The sequence below is a fragment of the Hoplias malabaricus genome, chromosome 16 (assembly GCF_029633855.1).
Source record: "Hoplias malabaricus isolate fHopMal1 chromosome 16, fHopMal1.hap1, whole genome shotgun sequence".
Taxonomy (NCBI): Eukaryota; Metazoa; Chordata; class Actinopteri; order Characiformes; family Erythrinidae; genus Hoplias; species Hoplias malabaricus.
Genome location: NC_089815.1, coordinates 18,210,592 through 18,228,245, shown reverse-complemented (window position 1 = coordinate 18,228,245; position 17,654 = coordinate 18,210,592). Strand labels below are relative to the sequence as shown.

General features: G+C 39.1%; 1 protein-coding gene across 1 annotated transcript in view; it reads left to right on the top strand.

Moving 5' to 3' along the window:
- Positions 1–10,208: 10,208 nt before the first annotated feature.
- The window catches only part of polrmt (polymerase (RNA) mitochondrial (DNA directed)), a 65,853-nt gene continuing 58,407 nt past the window's right edge, over positions 10,209–17,654 (top strand). The window contains exons 1-4 of the mRNA XM_066647678.1: positions 10,209–10,397; positions 11,307–11,402; positions 12,143–12,933; positions 16,194–16,327. Of these exons, the coding sequence (XP_066503775.1) occupies positions 10,256–10,397; positions 11,307–11,402; positions 12,143–12,933; positions 16,194–16,327 (1,163 nt within the window). The 5' untranslated portion in view covers positions 10,209–10,255. The remainder of the gene's footprint in view (positions 10,398–11,306; positions 11,403–12,142; positions 12,934–16,193; positions 16,328–17,654) is intronic.

The window sequence follows — 17,654 nt, the reverse complement described above, 5'->3', positions numbered from 1 at the left end:
TAAAATAAAGGGTATTCATGTGTAAGACCTAATATGCAGGTTGCCCCCTGAGAAGGCTTTTCATTGGAAGTTGGAATATTTCTGTAAGGATTTGGTTGCCTTTATTCATGAGAGGATTATTGAGGTCAGGCAGTGATTTTTGGATGATCTGGATCTCAAAACCAGCACAATTCCAACTCACCCCATACGTATTGATCTTGATACTTGTATGCTTTATACCCCTCTAGCCCACACATGACATTGAGCACAGTGTCCTTAGGCTTATTGGCTGCTGCTTTTTATGTGCTTCTGTGAAGGTTTATGAAGTTTGTATATATTTTTCTTCGTTTTTTTCAACTAAATAAACTTGCTACATTTCCATGATGCATCGTTCACAACTCCATAAACGTGATATGGCCTTTCTGTATTGTGTCTATCAACTCATTTATTTTGTATTTTCATGTTTGTACTTGCTGAGGTTTGTGTAGATTATAGATAACACCGCAGTCATTCATGGGATGCTTTCTTTTCCTATTTGAGCAGGACCACTAATTACTGGGCCCCCTAATGTCAGCTGGTTTATTGATTGCCAACTCCATTGGCAAAAACAGTTATATAAAGTCATTGAGTAAACAACAACAAAAATGTTTGAGAAAGGGATTAATATTGTATATATATATATATATATATATATATATATATATATATATATATATAATATATCTTTAGAATGCTGTTAACATGCAGAAAATCTTTAGGTGGGTATATTGTTTATGATAATTTATTGCTATAACTATAATTATTATAGTATAAATGCATTATTACATAATATCTAAAATAGGTAATGACAGTATTTTATGATTACGCTATTCCCATAAGAACTCCTTCTGGCATACACCTCAAAGTACTGTAATCTACATTGTTATGATTGTTATTATTAGATAACAGTAGTATATTTGGTTATTTATTAGAGAATAATATGATGTAACAAGCAAAATATATTAACTATTCATATGAAAATATTAAATGGTGATAAGGAAATATTAAAATGACATCAAACGTTACCTAAATAAATAATGAAACAAACAAACATTTATCTTTAAAATGGTGGTTTTGGAAGAGAAGACAAAAACAATTCTAACACTGAATGCAATTGGATAGAAAGAGGTTTTATTCCAAATTATTTTTGAGCATTTCTATTAATACATTACAGTAAAATATCTAACCAACTATTCAGAAATAGTGTTTCTATAAAACTCTATAAAATTTGAAGAAAATAACTTTATCTAAGAGCACTGGTTCTTAGATAAAGTAGCTTTCTATTGCGCATTTGTCTAACTCAGCCCAGCCTCTTTAGAAGTGTTTATATCCCTTTAAAAGGCTCCTGGTTTCAATGATGTGTGCAGCCCAGAGGCAGAGGGGTGTGCTGGGGGGTCTTCAGAAGTGTGTGTTCACTGCAAAGGGGGGCCACAGTCAGTTCACACTCTCCAGCTAGTTAACAAACATCTCCCAGAAGTGTTAGTGCTCACGCTTGCCTCATTAAAAAAAAATTGTGTAGACAGTGGTCTGGAATCCCTCAATTCAATCACCCCCAACACCAGCTCTGTCTACCTCTATGTGTTGGCTTTTGGGTTTCCTGGTGCTGAGCATCAAAGCCTCTCTTTAGCCTCCTCCACCATATCAGCTCAGGGCATCGTTACGCAAAATCACAGCCCTACACGGCCAATTAAAGCCCACCACTCAGCTCAGGTCCACTCAGCTTGCTGTGTCCACAAAAGGCTTGGCTCCTTGTAAAATTTAATGGAACAGAAAAATGACCACACTCAACACCAACCGAGAACATCTGTGGTATTGTGTGAAAGTCACAGAAAAGACCACCATTCACTTCTTATATTTCTGCTTAAATGAAGTACAAAATCTGTCCACACTTGCCCTTTATATACAGCCTCTGTTCTTTTCGGGAGACTTGCTTTTATCTTTCAAATGAATCTGACATAGTTTCTTCTCCAAATATCAAAACCCAGACGTAGAGTTTGGTTGAAATTTCTGCTTCTCCCAGTCCAAAGTCATCCCGAACCTTCTCTCCCTCTCTGTGTTTTGTGTTCAGTGAACCAGCTATAAACTGGCTTCTGTCTTATCTATCTCCTTTTCTCAGTAACAGCTTTTTGATAGCTCCACATCCTTTCACTCACACTGCTGAGTTGTTGTCTTCTACATGTTCATTTTCTCCTGCTTCAAACAGAAGAAAGTCCTTTTTATCTGATGGGGTAAGTTCTGATGGTCTGCCAGGTCTTGCACATTACAAGGAGTCCCCTCTTTTGTTCAGAAATATATTTTCTAAAAGGAAAACAGGCCCATCTCATACTAAGGTTCTCTAACAACTGTGATTAAACATTCAGGACACAAGTAATTACATGATTAATTTTTTTTTCAATTAAAATCTTATTTGTATTGTAATTTTTGTTTAAAGAATCTGTACTATTATCTGTATCTGTAACGGACATCACTAATATATATTAAGTGGAACTGTAAAAACTTGTACTTAATGCCCATTTTGACTGAACATCAAACAGATAAAGGCTGGTCTCTTAATTTTTCAGTGCTGTATGAAGTTATGAAAGTGGGAAATAATCTGCCAGGAACGTTATCTTGAAATCGATTTCAGAAAATGAAGAATATGAATTAGTTCTCAGGACAGATGAGTGATTACAGACCACCCATGTAATTGTTCCAGGATGTGTCTTCTCACAGAGTAATGGAAATTGTCATCAGGGTCCTTAGAAGTGAAGAGGACTTTTGGGAAGTCTGTTTATTTTAAACAGGTCGAAATATGTTTAGGAGTAAACACTAATCGAGAAAATAGAAAAAAAAGGTATAGCTTTGTGAGTGGCATGATTTCAGTGGCCCCAGCCTTTTTAATGTTTTTTTCTTGAGTGTGATCTTATGCCCCTCCAGCGAGGCCCAACCACCCCGGAAGTCCTGTTGCCCCATTCCGTTCCTTTGGAAATTGATGGTAATTAAAATCATTCAGGGGCACTGTAAGATGTTTCACTTTAAAGCCTGGGTCTGCCCTTGGGGTCAAGAACAAAGCTCAGTCCTCCATCTGAATGTCAGATGTGACTACAGATATTCCCACATCCATTCCCACAGCATGCGGATGTTGGTCACTGCTCTTAATATGACTGTGTTCACGAGAGCACTTTCTTTCATTCTGAAAATTACTGTACTTCATGTATGACCACATTGTCAGTGCAGTGACCAATGCTCTTTTGTTATATATAAGATGCTCTGTCTCCTATTGAATTGTGTGGATTTCTGTGGATGATTGGTTCAGTGGGAAGCCATAACTATTTGTTGTGCTCACAGTGTTTCATATGGAACATCAGCAAAACAAACAAATAAACAAAGATACTAATTTTGCAGGAGTGTGCTTTTCTAAACGAGTGAATATGCAAGTGATCTCTGTCCTGATTGGCTGTCCTGTTTCGTACCTTATTCATTGTATCTCACATTGACTACAGAGGGTATGGACAGTGCTAAACAGAATTAGTTTTGATAAGAAACGATATATAAATGTGTTTCTTTTCGTGACACAACAAAATTAATGAATGCAAACTAAAAAGCTTCTTATTTTTTTTACTTTTCAGGAGAAGAATAATTTTGGTGGTAAAAATGGCTCTTTTGGTTAAAAAAATATCTATTCAATGAATACATTTAATAAGTGATACAAAACACAAATGTACCAGGCCAGTATTAACAACAGCTTCTATTCTTCCTAGCAAGAAACCAGCCTGTAAAGACTCAATGCTGGCCGCCTTGGTCCTGCTCCCACGTCAGACGCAATGTCTGGACACCCCACAAGGTTAGAAAAGCTCCACAGCCGGGAAGGATGTTCACAAGCGAAAGGAACCTAATCTTTCCCAGCATGGCTCCGAGCGGCTCTGGAAGTGTATGAATGGAGATAATATCTCAGTAATGAGGCCTGTTTTGTACCATCGAAGTCCTCAAAAAGAGCCTGAAACCCGACCTCCCTCTTAGTACTGACAATATCCCCCTAATAGCTTCCATTATTAATTGTTTTCTCTCCTCTGCTAACTCATTCTCTCATTCGCAGTGCCCATGGCTCTCTCTCTCTCTCTCTCTCTCTCTCTCTCTCTCTCTCTCTTCCTTTTGCTCTATGCCTCCCAGAGCTTCTTGTTTTTTGCTAATTTGGCTATATTCACTTCAAGCATTTTCTCCTTTTAATTATTTTATCCGTTTATTTAACTGCTAATTTTTCATCATTCTTTACAATGTTTTATGTTTTTTTTTGTCCACTGTAATATGTACTTTTCATCAGTGCTCCTTTTAAAGGGACAGTAGATAGTATAGTTTAATCTTAAAATGACAGCTTCAGAATCAGCACTACATAAACTACACTGTGTAACATTGGGAGGAGAAAACTTCCCACGGGACACTGGACTAATTCTGCAAAGATGTTATTGCATTTCACCATGAAAGTTTTAAAGGAGTTATGTACTTAAAATGGATTATTATATCTAGATCTCTCTAACTCTCTTTTCCACTACACCTGAAATTATGCAACAGTTTCCAGGGCCATTATGTCCATCATCAAAGCTTGCTGTCTGCTTCCTCCAGCGCAGGTGGCCAGACAAGCAGCCTGTATATAAACTTCCGTTTCTAATTCAGGATCTGACTGCCTTGGCCGCTCAACTAGGACAAGGCCATTTGCATTTCCTGCTGTGTGACAGTTGTCCATTGTGTGTCATATCAATGATAAGTGGCCAGTCTGTCCAATCAGCTGCCCACTTCTGAGAGTCTTCATCCTCACAAGATGGAGCAGAGAGATTTCAGAGTGATACGCCAGACTGATATGAGTTTTTGAAGAAAAGAACAGAGGACAGTGGATCTGATAGGTGCTAGATCTGTAATTCAGCATATCTCTCATACAAACACCTGAGATCTTTCCACTGATACCCGGCCATGCTGCCCTTAGATTTGTATCTTGTATTTTGATGTGTGTTTTGTGCAGTGTGTGAAAGCAAAAAAATATCATTCATTTATTATCTGTAACCGCTTATCCAGTTCAGGGTCACGGTGGGTCTGGAGCCTACACAGAATCATTGGGTGCAAGGTACCGTTCACAGGGTAGCAAACATCTTATTGAGAAAAAAAAAAAAAAAAAACATATACACACACACACACACACACACACACACACACACACCTAACAACTTAACAACTAAGGTTACTCATTACCCATCCCCTACATCTGTACTCAAAGCATCCACTGCATCATTAGAGCTCATCAAGTAGGCACCTCCTCTTATCAGTGTTTTTCTGTATTAAACCTAAGACTCCTCCAGAAGACTCAGACCCACTCTGGGCTAGCTTAACCACACTATCAGAGTCTTACATATGTAGATCCACACTGGCCTCCCTGGTGACAGGCAAGCCCCACTGGCACCGTTAACGCATGCTCAGTGCCACCAGTTCAATATGGACTTTACCCACTATATCGACTCTCTGCACTATCAACAACTGTAAATCCACACTGGCTTCCTTGGTGACTAAGGTTGAGCCAAGTCCCACTGGCACCGTTAAAGCATTCTCAGTTCCATATTAGCTTTATTTTGTACACCACCAACAAACACAATATGCATGACAACAGTTCACTCATCTGCCCTGTCCTTCATGTACAACACCAAACACCTCTGCCATTCCACCATCATTTGTTCTACATCAACCGATATTCCATTTAAAACTAGTGCTTAATGTTTACATTTTTTTTGTTTGTTTGTTTTAAGGCATACTTTGTAGAAATGCTTTACCTTTGTGTTCTTCTTGTGTCTATGTAGGTTTCTTCCAGCTGCTCCAGTTTACTTCTTCAGTCCATAAACACATGCTGGTAGGTGGATAGGTTGTGTGAATTCTTCCACAAGTGTGAGTGTGATAAACTAGCACACTGTTCCCGCATAGACTCACTGGACCCACCACATCCATGATCAGGATGAAGCACTTACAGAAGACGAACAGTTCCTCAGTCCGACTACACACTTATATTGTTTATGTATTCCAGGTTCCAAAGAAATTCAGTGATCTATGCATGGTTCTGTCATTGGGAGACTGCAGGTTCAATCCCCAGTGAAGCGTCAGTCAACTGAGGTCAGCAGTCCAGGAGAACCAAACTGGCATTGCTCTCTCAGGATGAGTTTGATGGTCCTATGGCTCCCCTTATCACTCAGCACTATGCTAGCATGCACACATATATGCTTTGTTGCATGACCACTGCGTGGTACCTATAATATACTCCAATCTACTGGACTCTACATGCTTTTTTGGTGCCTAGTACCTGGTAATTTTCCACTTCCACAGCTGTCCCCTGAAATGTAGCTGGAGGCATCGTAAAATCACATTAATTATATGAGCTGCCATTGTGAGTTGGAAAAAAACAAACTTGCTCAGCAGCTTGGTGATTTTATAAATCGATTCGGTCCATAGAAAAACATGTATCGCCACGAAAATAATTTTACAGAAGGAAAAACCTTCTTAATTTTAATCAAAGTCGATCTAAAATGATTTTATTCTAAGTGACTTTGGATGCATTTCGGTAGGTCCATTCATCAAGAAATTTACACACAGCCATGTGTTCAAATGATGTAGAAAACTAAATATCAACAAAAAATTGAGATATGTATTTTTCTTAAGACAGCGATAAAATGGCTAGATTTATTCTAAGGTTTTGTTTTTTGGACTGAACATGCCTCGGTTCTCACGGATCAGAGTTTTCCTTGTTGCACACCTGTCTCTTGAGGTTTTCGTCAGCCACTGATCCAATGATCGTTTGAACCTCTTCAACTTACCATGTAAACAATTATCTCTGGCCAGTCGGTGCTCTGGAAGGTTTAAATGTCACATTGAGTACTTACTCGGCTCGCTTTGTACCAAGCGTGAGCAGGGACCAAGTACTCGGTTCCAGGAACCAGGCACCAGATTTAGCTTGGAGAAAAACAAAAGAGCCAAGCTGAGCCGATTTGAGTTGCACAGGATCCATACAGTGGAAAAGCGCCATTAGTGTTCTCCAAGCTTGTTGAGCTTTCCAGTTTTACTAGTTTATTAACAATCTAAAAAGAAGCAGTGGCTGGATTTTCAGGTATTAGAGGAAACATGTTCAGCTTTTACCCTCTCAGATTGGCAGTGCTGTGTGTGATTGTGGAGACCTAGCTAATGTGTTGAATTGGTAGTAACTGAATGGGGAGAAAACTGGGTAAAAAAAAAAAAAAAAATTATGCACTGCAAATAAACAAAAAAGTGCCATTCATCAAATCCTGGTCAGTACATACTTTTGGGAGGGGTCCAGAGGGGCTAATACAGTGTGAGTATGCCAAGCTCCTTTTTCCATTAACCTTTCCCCGAGGGTCACAGATGCCAAAAGCATTTTCTGACACCGGCTTTCGCACAAAGGCCCGTCTGTCCTGCCCAACGTTTTAAAGGCACTGCCCCGTCTGCAAAACAAATAAATAGCTACCATGTAGGTGTGCATGCAGGTCCTGTGATCAAAGTCCATGAGAACGTTGATCCTTGCCTCGGCCCAGCCATTATCACAGGCCTGAATAGCTGTCTTCTCCTCCTTTGTTGATGGTCACTCACCCAGCAATGACTGTCACACCAGTGCTAAGAGGCAGCCGCCAACAAGGGCCAGGAAACATCAAACAGGCCGGTCAGAAAGAGGTGGGGGAGAGTGTGTGTGTGTTGGGAGGGGGCACCCTAGCTTGTGAACCATGGCAGCAAACACTCTCTGATCCCCACCTACGATCTTAGCTACACACACACACACACACTGTGGTGGCCACCATCACTGTCCCTCTTAACAGACTATGGTGGGTTTCTAACACCATACACACTAATGTCACACTAATGGTGCTTTCCTACTGTATGGCACCTACACAACTTGGCTCAGCTCTACTCTGATATTTGCTTTTCCATTGGGCAAATCTGGTACCTGGAACCGGATAGGTTATTAGTTCCTGCTCACACATGGTTCCAAGCCAGTCAAGTAGGGACAGAACATTATGTGTAAATTTTGCAGAGAGCCACCAGAGAAATTTGTAATACAATGCAAACACCCAGCACAGACTATGTTTTTGTAAAATTTCAAACTACAGTACAGCTGATATCTGGTGCTCAGTTGATACTATATTGTGCTCAGTGGATAAAATGTGGTTCCTCCGGGTGCTCCGGTTTCCTCCCACAGTCCAAAAACACACGTTGCAGGTGGATTGGTGACTTGAAAGTGTCCGTAGGTGTGAGTGTGTGAGTGAATGTGTGTGTGTCTGTGTTGCCCTGTGAAGGACTGGCATCCCCTCCGGGGTGTATTCCCGCCTTGCGCCCGATGATTCCAGGTAGGCTCTGGACCCCCCGCGACCCTAAATTGGATAAGCGGTTACAGATAATGGATGGATGGATGGATGGATGGATAAAATGTGGTGCTCAAACAATACCTGGTGTTACTTGTTACAATTTGGTACCCACATGTTATCTTCTGGTGCTCACAACATATCTGGGCGCAAGGTGGAAACACACCCTGGAGGGGGTGCCAGTCCTTTGCAGGATGACACACTCACACCTTCACTCACAACTATGAACATTTTTGAGTACCCAATCTACCTACCAATTTTTTGGACTGTGGGAGGAATTCTAAGCACCTGAAGGAAACCTATGCGGACACAGGAAGAACACACAAAACTCCTCACTGACAGTCACTGGGAGTTCAATCCCACCACCCATGACCTTGAAGCTGTGTGATAGAGACTCTACCTGTTGCACACACCCTAAATGTGATTTATACTTTAAGTTATTACACAGAGCCCAGTTCAGACCAGTGAAGTTGAAAATAACATTACGGCTAATTTCATGTGGTAGACATGACAATCTTCACAAGGACCACCATTAAGTGTGTTGAATGTAGGCTGTAAATGACTTCCAGAAACGCTTAAACACCTAATATATGAAACAAGTCCTGTTGTCTGAGCTCAGTTACTTGAAGAACGCTTGAGGGTAGATAAATCTGTCTGGTATACATTCATTCACACACATTTTAAAAAGCCTTATATTTCTACTCAGATATGAACCCTGACAATAGCAGTCAGAATGGAATTAAACCCAAAGAGAAAATAGGTAAATCTGTCTAAATAACTTAAAGGTGCACTCTTTTTTTTAACTACCAAAGATGTGTAAACAATATTAATGAAATGTATTTAATTTCATTTTTGTGATCCAGTTAAAATAATGAAAATACATAAAATATATAAAATTGGTTTCTTTTTTCTGCACTAACTGCTCCAGTTTTTTCTAGAAATGATATAGACTAGATTTATGTGTGAATTTAACTGAATTAATTCATTCATAACTCATATTCATCATTGAGCATGGTCGTCTCATCAGTGGCTTCTCCGTATTCTCCATTCATTTCGTGTTTATCTATTGAGGCGCTTTAATATGGACTTAACGGTGCACCTTAAAGGTAGCGGTGTCCAGAAACTTTTGGACATATGTATATGGTATATTGAGGAAGGATGCCATCTACAGGAAGCATATGAGACTGGCCAGCCACTATGTCCGTTTTCTGTGCTCTTCTCCATTAAAATAAATTTAAGCTGAAATTCTTGTCTGTTTTTTTTTTTTTTTGTTGTTGTTGTTTTTTTTGTTTTTTGTTTTTTTGTACCACCATTTTTATTTAAAAAATTGAAGTTGAAGTTAAATTGATTAAAATCCATTAATACGTTAACATGGTAATAACCTATTTTCTGTGCATGTTTTTTTTTTAAAAGGACATTAAAAACAAAAACAAAAAAAACGGTATTTTAAAACAACGCTATTTGTGTAATTCTAACTCGATGTATCTGCAGTCTTCTATCATTCCTAGACTACAGTCACCTTCTTTGGCTGAAACTCAAATAGCTTCATACTCCCTACATAGTGCACTAGAGTGGTAATGAAATACGAGGCTTTAACATCAGAACCAAACACTGAATATCCATATATGATGTTTATACGTTTTTGCAGTTATATATTACATGTCTAACTACTGTATCTTTGTTCAATGTTTCATTGTAAAAGATGTACATTATTGTGACTTATGTAGTTAACTACAGAGGGAGTAGGAAAAATGAGCCATTTGGTACAAAGTCGAAGTCGACTAACCCGGCCTGCAGAGCAATGGCCGCCTAGTGGGAGAGATAATGCGGTTGTTGTTGAAGTATTAAGGAGATCTAAAATGTCTCTTTTAAGACTGTGTGCCTTTCCAAAATGTCTGAGCGGGAGACTCATCGCTGAGGGAAGTGTTCGCCATCTGCTAAATGTGGAACATTGTCTCTCTTGCCTCAGGAACAGGAATTACTGGGAAAGAGGAGTCCGAGGTAACGTTAACTTTCAGCCTGCAGATAGAAAGCATTGGCACATGTTGCCCTTCAGCACAGGCAATGACGAGCTATTTACTCACCTCTGTAAAGATTAATACCTTTTAAATTCAGAACGGAATAGCCTTTAAACGAGAAAATACCCATAAAAAAATGATGTCTTACTGTTTTTGGCTTTTAGGTCGCTGCTGTTAAAAGCCTCTTAGAATGGTGCTGTAGAACTGGGTTTGAACTAACCTGGGGTATTGTTTTTACCCTCCATCACCAGCACCTGACTTCACTAATGTTCTTGTGTCAGCGTGTCATCAAATCTTCACATCAGCATTTTAATATCTAGTGTAAAGACATTCCAGGAGAGTAAAAGCTCTTTCTGCAGCATATGAGATGATTTGAGAGAAAAATCAGTTCCACATTTTGATAAAAATACATTAATTTTATGTGAATACCGTGATTTTTATTAATTGTTTCACTGTTAGTTTATACTTTAATCACTTTAACACTTAAATAGCACTTTTCTACAAATCCAATTCCTTGTAACTTTAGGAAGTAGCTTCAGTAGCCATGGTCTGTGATGTTTACTGCCTGATCGCTCACCACACTTCAGCTAATTTTAGAGAGGTAACAGTGTAATGTATGAAACCCTCTCTTGTCTTGGTAGCAGTACCTCATCAAAGAACAGGCGAGTGACAAAAACAGCTTTTGGAAAGGAAATATTTGAACAAATACCTCAGAATTTGAGCGTTTCAGTAGTGTTTTAGACATGGATCACCGATAAAGCTCTGCACTGAGAGTAACAAAAAATCAGTTTGAAGAGGTATGAATCAGAAACCTGATTTCTGATTTAAAATATCAGATTGTTTTTTTTTTTTTTTCTTTATTTGTTTCCTAATAATGTCTCTATTTTTTCAGATAACCCATGGACATCTTTCCGAAGACACTACTCTGCTATCCCAAAAAAAGATCAAGGAAGCAAACGATTTTGGGAACAGTCACAGTTGTTAGATGGTAATTTTCTCACGTTTCTTGATTTCATAGATGATTGCATACTCGGTTGTATTGTATTATATTATATCAGAATAAATTATGCATATATTAATATAGATTCATTACTGTATGTTGTCATAGCCATCAAATTAATGTTTACATGAGTACCTAAGGTTACAATGTCGTGCTTAGAGACTTGTGCTAAGGATTCATATTTCCCTCTTTGTTTCACAATTCTAGTTGAATTGTTTCACAATTCTAGTTGAATCGAGAAGTTTAGAATCAACTTTCATACTAATACTAATTACCATATGACTGTATGATACTGTATTGAATATATCTATGTATCCGTTTGCAAAAGTCCCTGGGAAGTGAGCTTAATTTGGTATGACATTTATTGTAACTTTAAACTCAGTGTTGTACAGCTTTCACAAGTGATTTGGCATCTTTAATAGTTACACAGTGTCATATTAGTAACTGTAAAGAGGTTTTACTTATGGAAATTTAACATAATTGGTTTTATATCAGAGAAAACGGTGAATTCAAATAATCAGATGATAACTTCTTAGATATTATATATTGCAGGTCTGTTCATACAAGAACAATAAATGTTCCACTTCTCAGTTTTAGGATCATTGCATATTACAGTTTCTGACTGACTGAAAAATGTTTAATTTCGTTATTTATTATATTAAGTCATTGCTTTTTTTTTAATTCTGAGTGTAGTTCTGATTTAATTTTTTTTTCCTTTAAATCTAAAGTTCTTGAAGCCCGAATCCAGCAGTTACAATCTGACGTGCTTATAGATGTGAAACATTCTAAGGTGGAATTTCTCAAAATGCCGCAAAAAGAGAAAGGACCCTCACTCAGCAAGAGTCAGAAGATTCTACCAAGTGAGAGGGCAGAAGCTCAAAAACCAGGACAGTCCACTAAAAAAGGAGCTGCTACAGACAGTCCGTCCTCTAAAATTCATGCGAGCCGCTGGATGGAGAAACTTAAACGTGAGACGTGGAACAGGACTACGAAACAATCCTCACTTCAGCAGAAACTCCATGACAAAGGAACGAAAAGTAGCAAGGGAAAGAGCAACAAAAAGCAGACAGCGCCAAAAAAAAGCAGCAAGGGCAGTATGATGCTTCCTGGCTCATCTATGAAGACCATTTCAGCAGCCAGTGAAATCAAAGCAGCCCCCAAACTAAATGACATTGTGAAAACAGCTGCCTCTACTGCGGCTCAGTCTGAGCCAAACATCTCGGAAAGTCCGGCCCTTGAAGAGCTTTCCAAAGATGCAGAGTTGGCAGAAGTGGAAGAACTGGAGCAGATGATCAGACAGTGGAGCCCTCTTGGATCTGAGAAGCTTCTACAAGAAAAGGAACTGAACCGTGATGCTGACATTCAGTTAAATGTGTGCTGCTACCTCGAAGCCTGTGTGTTCACTGGCAACATGGAACGAGCCCAGCGCTATCTCCACTTTCACCACCGGAATCTCTCCAAACGTAAAACGCTCAACATTAACGCCTACAATATCATAATGAGGATGTGGGCCAAGAAGGTGAGTACATGGCAGTCAGATTGACTGACACACGGACACACATGAACAGACACACAGCTTTTCCACTGCATGATACATATACTACTTGACTGACTTTGGTGATATGTTTTTGTTCCTTGTTGCAGCATCCAGCTCTTGCTAGATTCTTTAATTGCCCACCAATCCAAAGAGCATTTGAACTTCTTCAAAATACCACTGCACTGTTACAAGTCAGATAAAAACTAATGTGTTCTCTACTGATTTTACAAAGGGTTAGTCTGCATTTACAAGTCTCTATGGACCAAAAAAAGAATCAGGTTCCAGGTACTATGTGCCACATTTTCCTACTGGAGAAGCAAAACAAGCAGAATAGATTTGAATAGAGTTTTGTAGTATGCCTTGGAAAGCACTACCACAGACACACACAAATTCTGTAATGATTTATTCTTGTTTAATTTGTTTTCCTCAAAAAAATATTTTGTGGTGGCATGGTGGTGCAGTGGGCGGCACGGTGGTGCAGCAGGTAGTATCACAGTCACACAGCTCCAGGGACCTGGAAGTTGTGGGTTCGATTCCCGCTCCAGGTGACTGTCTGTGAGGAGTTGGTGTGTTCTCTCTGTGTGTGCGTGGGTTTCCTCCAGGTGCTCTGGTTTCCTCCCACAGTCCAAAAACATACGTTGGTAGGTGGATTGGTGACTCAAAAGTGTCCGTAGGTGTGTGTCTGTGTGTTTCTCTGTGAAGGACTGGTGCCCCCTCCAGGGTGTGTTCCTGCCTTGCGCCCAATGATTCCAGGTAGGCTCTTGCCCACCGTGACCGTGAACTGGATAAATGGTTACAGATAATGAATGAATGAATGAATGGTGGTGCAGTGGTTAGTGTTGCTGTCCTACAGCTCCAATGTCCAGGGGACTGTTTTTCAAAACGTTTAAACTTGATCCAAATTGTCTGGATAATCAAATCCCCTTTTTTTCCAGCATCAAAATGATCTCAGAGATCAGTTTTTCAAAACATTTTCAGATTGGATTAAACTGATCCAGTTATCTCAGGATTAGGATTTCTAGATATGGATTTTCTCTGATTTAATACTCCTCAATATTGCCATCTGCTCAGCAAGTAATTTTACAATTTTTTGTTAATGAAAAATAAAATAATTAGATCAAGCATTTTAATAGAGCAAATTGATCTCTTAATTCTCCATATCCACACTTTAATTATGATTTTAATTGCTTATTTACATTTTATCCTATTTTCACTTTTAAATGAAAAACAGTTAGAGCTATGTGTATGTATTAAACAAATTAGTAAACAGTTAATTTTCGAGTCATTTCTGTACCAAGTGTGTCCTCAACTCTGTTAATCCTGCTGGAATCCTCCTCTTAAGGTGGGATAATGATAGTCCTGTTATTTGGTATTAACACTATCCAAGATTTCTGTTAGAAATTTTGAAAAACCTAATCGTAGCATTTAATCTCGATTAAAGATTAGATTGGATTACAACGTCCAACATTTTCAGCATCAAAAAAAACTTATAATCTGTTGAATTCAACCAGACTGTTTTAATCTTGTCGGATACCATTTGAAAACCCGGCCCCTAGGGCTCTGGATTCAATCTCTTCCTCATGCCACTGTCAGTGAGGGGTTTGGTGTGTTCACCCTCAGTTTGCATGGGTTCCCTCCAGGTGTTCCAGTTTTCTCCCACAAACCAAAAACACATGTTGGCAGATGGATTGATTGTGTACAGGTGTCCATAGTTATGAGTGTGGCTGACGGGTTGAGTGTGTGGTGCACATTGCTTGACTGATGTCCTGTCCAGGGTGTTCCTGTCTTGTGCCCAGTAATACCATGTAGGCTATGGACCCTCCCCCCAATATGTACAAATACCGGGGTTGGACAATGAAGCTGAAACACCTGGTTTTAGACCACAATAATTTATTAGTATGGTGTAGGGCCAATACAGCGTCAATTCGTCTTGGGAATGACATGTACAAGCCCTGCACAGTGGTCAGAGGGATTTTAAGCCATTCTTCTTGCAGGATAGTGGCCAGGTCACTACGTGATGCTGGTGGAGGAAAATGTTTCCTGACTCGCTCCTCCAAAACATCCCAAAGTGGCTCAATAATATTTAGATCTGGTGACTGTGCAGGCCAGATGTTCAACTTCACTTTCATGTTCATCAAACCAATCTTTCACCAGTCTTGCTGTGTGTATTGGTGAATTGTCATCCTGATACACGGCACCGCCTTCAGGACACAATGTTTGAACCATTGGATGCACATGGTCTTACTGGTGCAATGTGCAATTAATGAAGAATGGCCACCAGGCTGCTCCAATTTAGCCATGAAACCTCCCACACTAAAATGACAGGTGTTTCAGTTTCATTGTCTAACCCCTGTATATAATTATCTGATGTAAATGAGTCAGTGTCTGTCTTTGTAATGTTGATGGTATAGAAAGTTCCGTTCTCGTTTGCTCACTGTGCCAAAATAAATACTTTTTTGTTCCTCTGCTACATTTTATTTCACAAGGTAAATAAAAACTAATTCTTCTCCTGTGACTGTGGCTTTATTAATAACAATAATTAAAGTAAGAAGGGATATGATATCTCTATTTGAAGGACAATTCTTTGGAATCTCACCACAAAAGAAAACCAATACTGCCTCTCAGATGGTGAAGTTTAACCATTATTTGTCTTTCCAGATGTTCATTTTATGGACATTAACTAATGTTTCATTCCTCGCATGGTATTCAGGGACAGCACACACGTAACAATTCCTCATGGTGTCCATAAAGTTGAATAAAGCAAAGAAACAGCAGACAAACAAGAGAAAAGAGAAACTAGACAAGCCTAGTTTTGCTGGACCGCCATTAGCCATATAGCCATTAGTACAGAGGTCTTTCTGGCATTTCAAAAACAGGAAAGCCCAAAATACATACCCTTGTCATTGGAAGGTCTGGTGCTTATTAGTGCTGTGCAATATGAGCGCAAACCAATATCACGATTAATTATACATATTACCACGATTACAATTAATGAACAATTATATTGTTTTTGTGTTTTTGACCCTCGTGGTTCACTTGTACTGTAAATATGCTCCAGTATTAAGCATGGGATATTTTTTCTAATGTTGCTGGGAGCTTGTTTCTCTCTGGTTTTTTTTGAGCACTGTTTATATTTGTTGTGTGATTGTGCTTTGGTCACTGGCACTATGTTTTTGCTTGGTGCGTGCTGCTCAAGTCACTTTGTAGGCCTCTGTGTTCAGGTTGCTTTCTGTGTGTTTCAGGGGATTCTTCACCCTATACGTCAGCTGTTTATTCTGGTGGAGGAAGCAGGACTGAAGCACAACGAAGCGTCCTACTGTGCTGCCCTGGAGTGCATGGGTCGAAACCCAGAATTCCCTCCACGGATCATCAGCAGGTAAACACTGTCAGACTTCCTCTCTTAACTGTGCTGCAACTTTATTTATTCATTAACAGCTCAGTATAAGAGCTTAGTTTGGACTTTAATATTAACATTAATAATAAACTCAACATTATGTGCTTTCTGAGTAGATTAAGCAGTAATAGTTAACAGTGACGAATCAAAACATCAGGGAAACGTCTCCGGTTTTCTGTGGGTTTGAAGAAAATTTAGCACCTGAGGGTTGTTCACTCATGCAGAAGATATTATTGTATATGATTTTATATAACAAAGACCTAATTATTAATGCACCAAATATTCCTAGATTTTGATTAGTACTGTATTACAAGAGGATATTTGGTGTTGAAAGCAGGGGTACCCCCTGGTCAAATGATCTTTTTTCACTGTTATTAAAGAATATGTTCAGATATATGTGCCATAATTGTGTGCAAAATGTTCTGCAAAAAAAGAAATTTAAGAAAAGGTGTGGATGCATGCATTCACTGTATTTTTACCTTATGATTTTATTATTATTATTTATTGATTGATTTTTGTCAGGGATGGCCATGTTTGCATACAGCTGATTTTTTTTGTATTTTTTGGGTCATGTTTATGCTTGCCTCCAGGGGTCAGTGTTACCCTTTGCAAGATTTTCAAAATGTTGGCAAGGACCTTAGACCAAAATAAACTTGTCAGTCTAAATTACCTTAGTCTCCTTGCACTTAAAGGATCCAGTTTTTTCTTTGTGATCCTGGGCTGATGTCTCCAGGAGCTGACCACTGTGTGTAGGTGTTGGATATACATCTCTGAGCAAGCTTTCTCAATGCCCAACAATATAAATGGCAATTGTTGTTATGAATCAGAGGATTAGAAATCCTCCATAGCCGCCATAGAAATCTTTAATGGTAGTTATGGTACAAATGTCTCAATCCATTCTCTTCCTGCCCACTGTGTATAGGGCTGTGTAGCCACAGACCAGTCAGACTGCCCTGGACCAAAGAAAGAAGGTCATCTGATCTGATAGGTCCCACTTTCTTTTCCATTACATTACAGCACCGTAACTAGTGATGGGCCGATCCACATTTTTTTTCAGTTCCGATCCAATTCAGATACACAACTGACGACATTGATACAGATTCCGATACAAGAGCTAATTCTCTTTTAATACGATCATCATTGCTGTCTTTGTGTTTGAGGGTGTATCATGAGGTTGAAAACCACATGATACCAGACAGCTTTTATTAGGGTTCATGGTAAAATGTGGAATGGAATTTGGATTAGTGTCTTGTTCAGTTATGTTTGGTTCATGGTCCAGCACAAGCCACTGACGGTATCTTAAAATGAG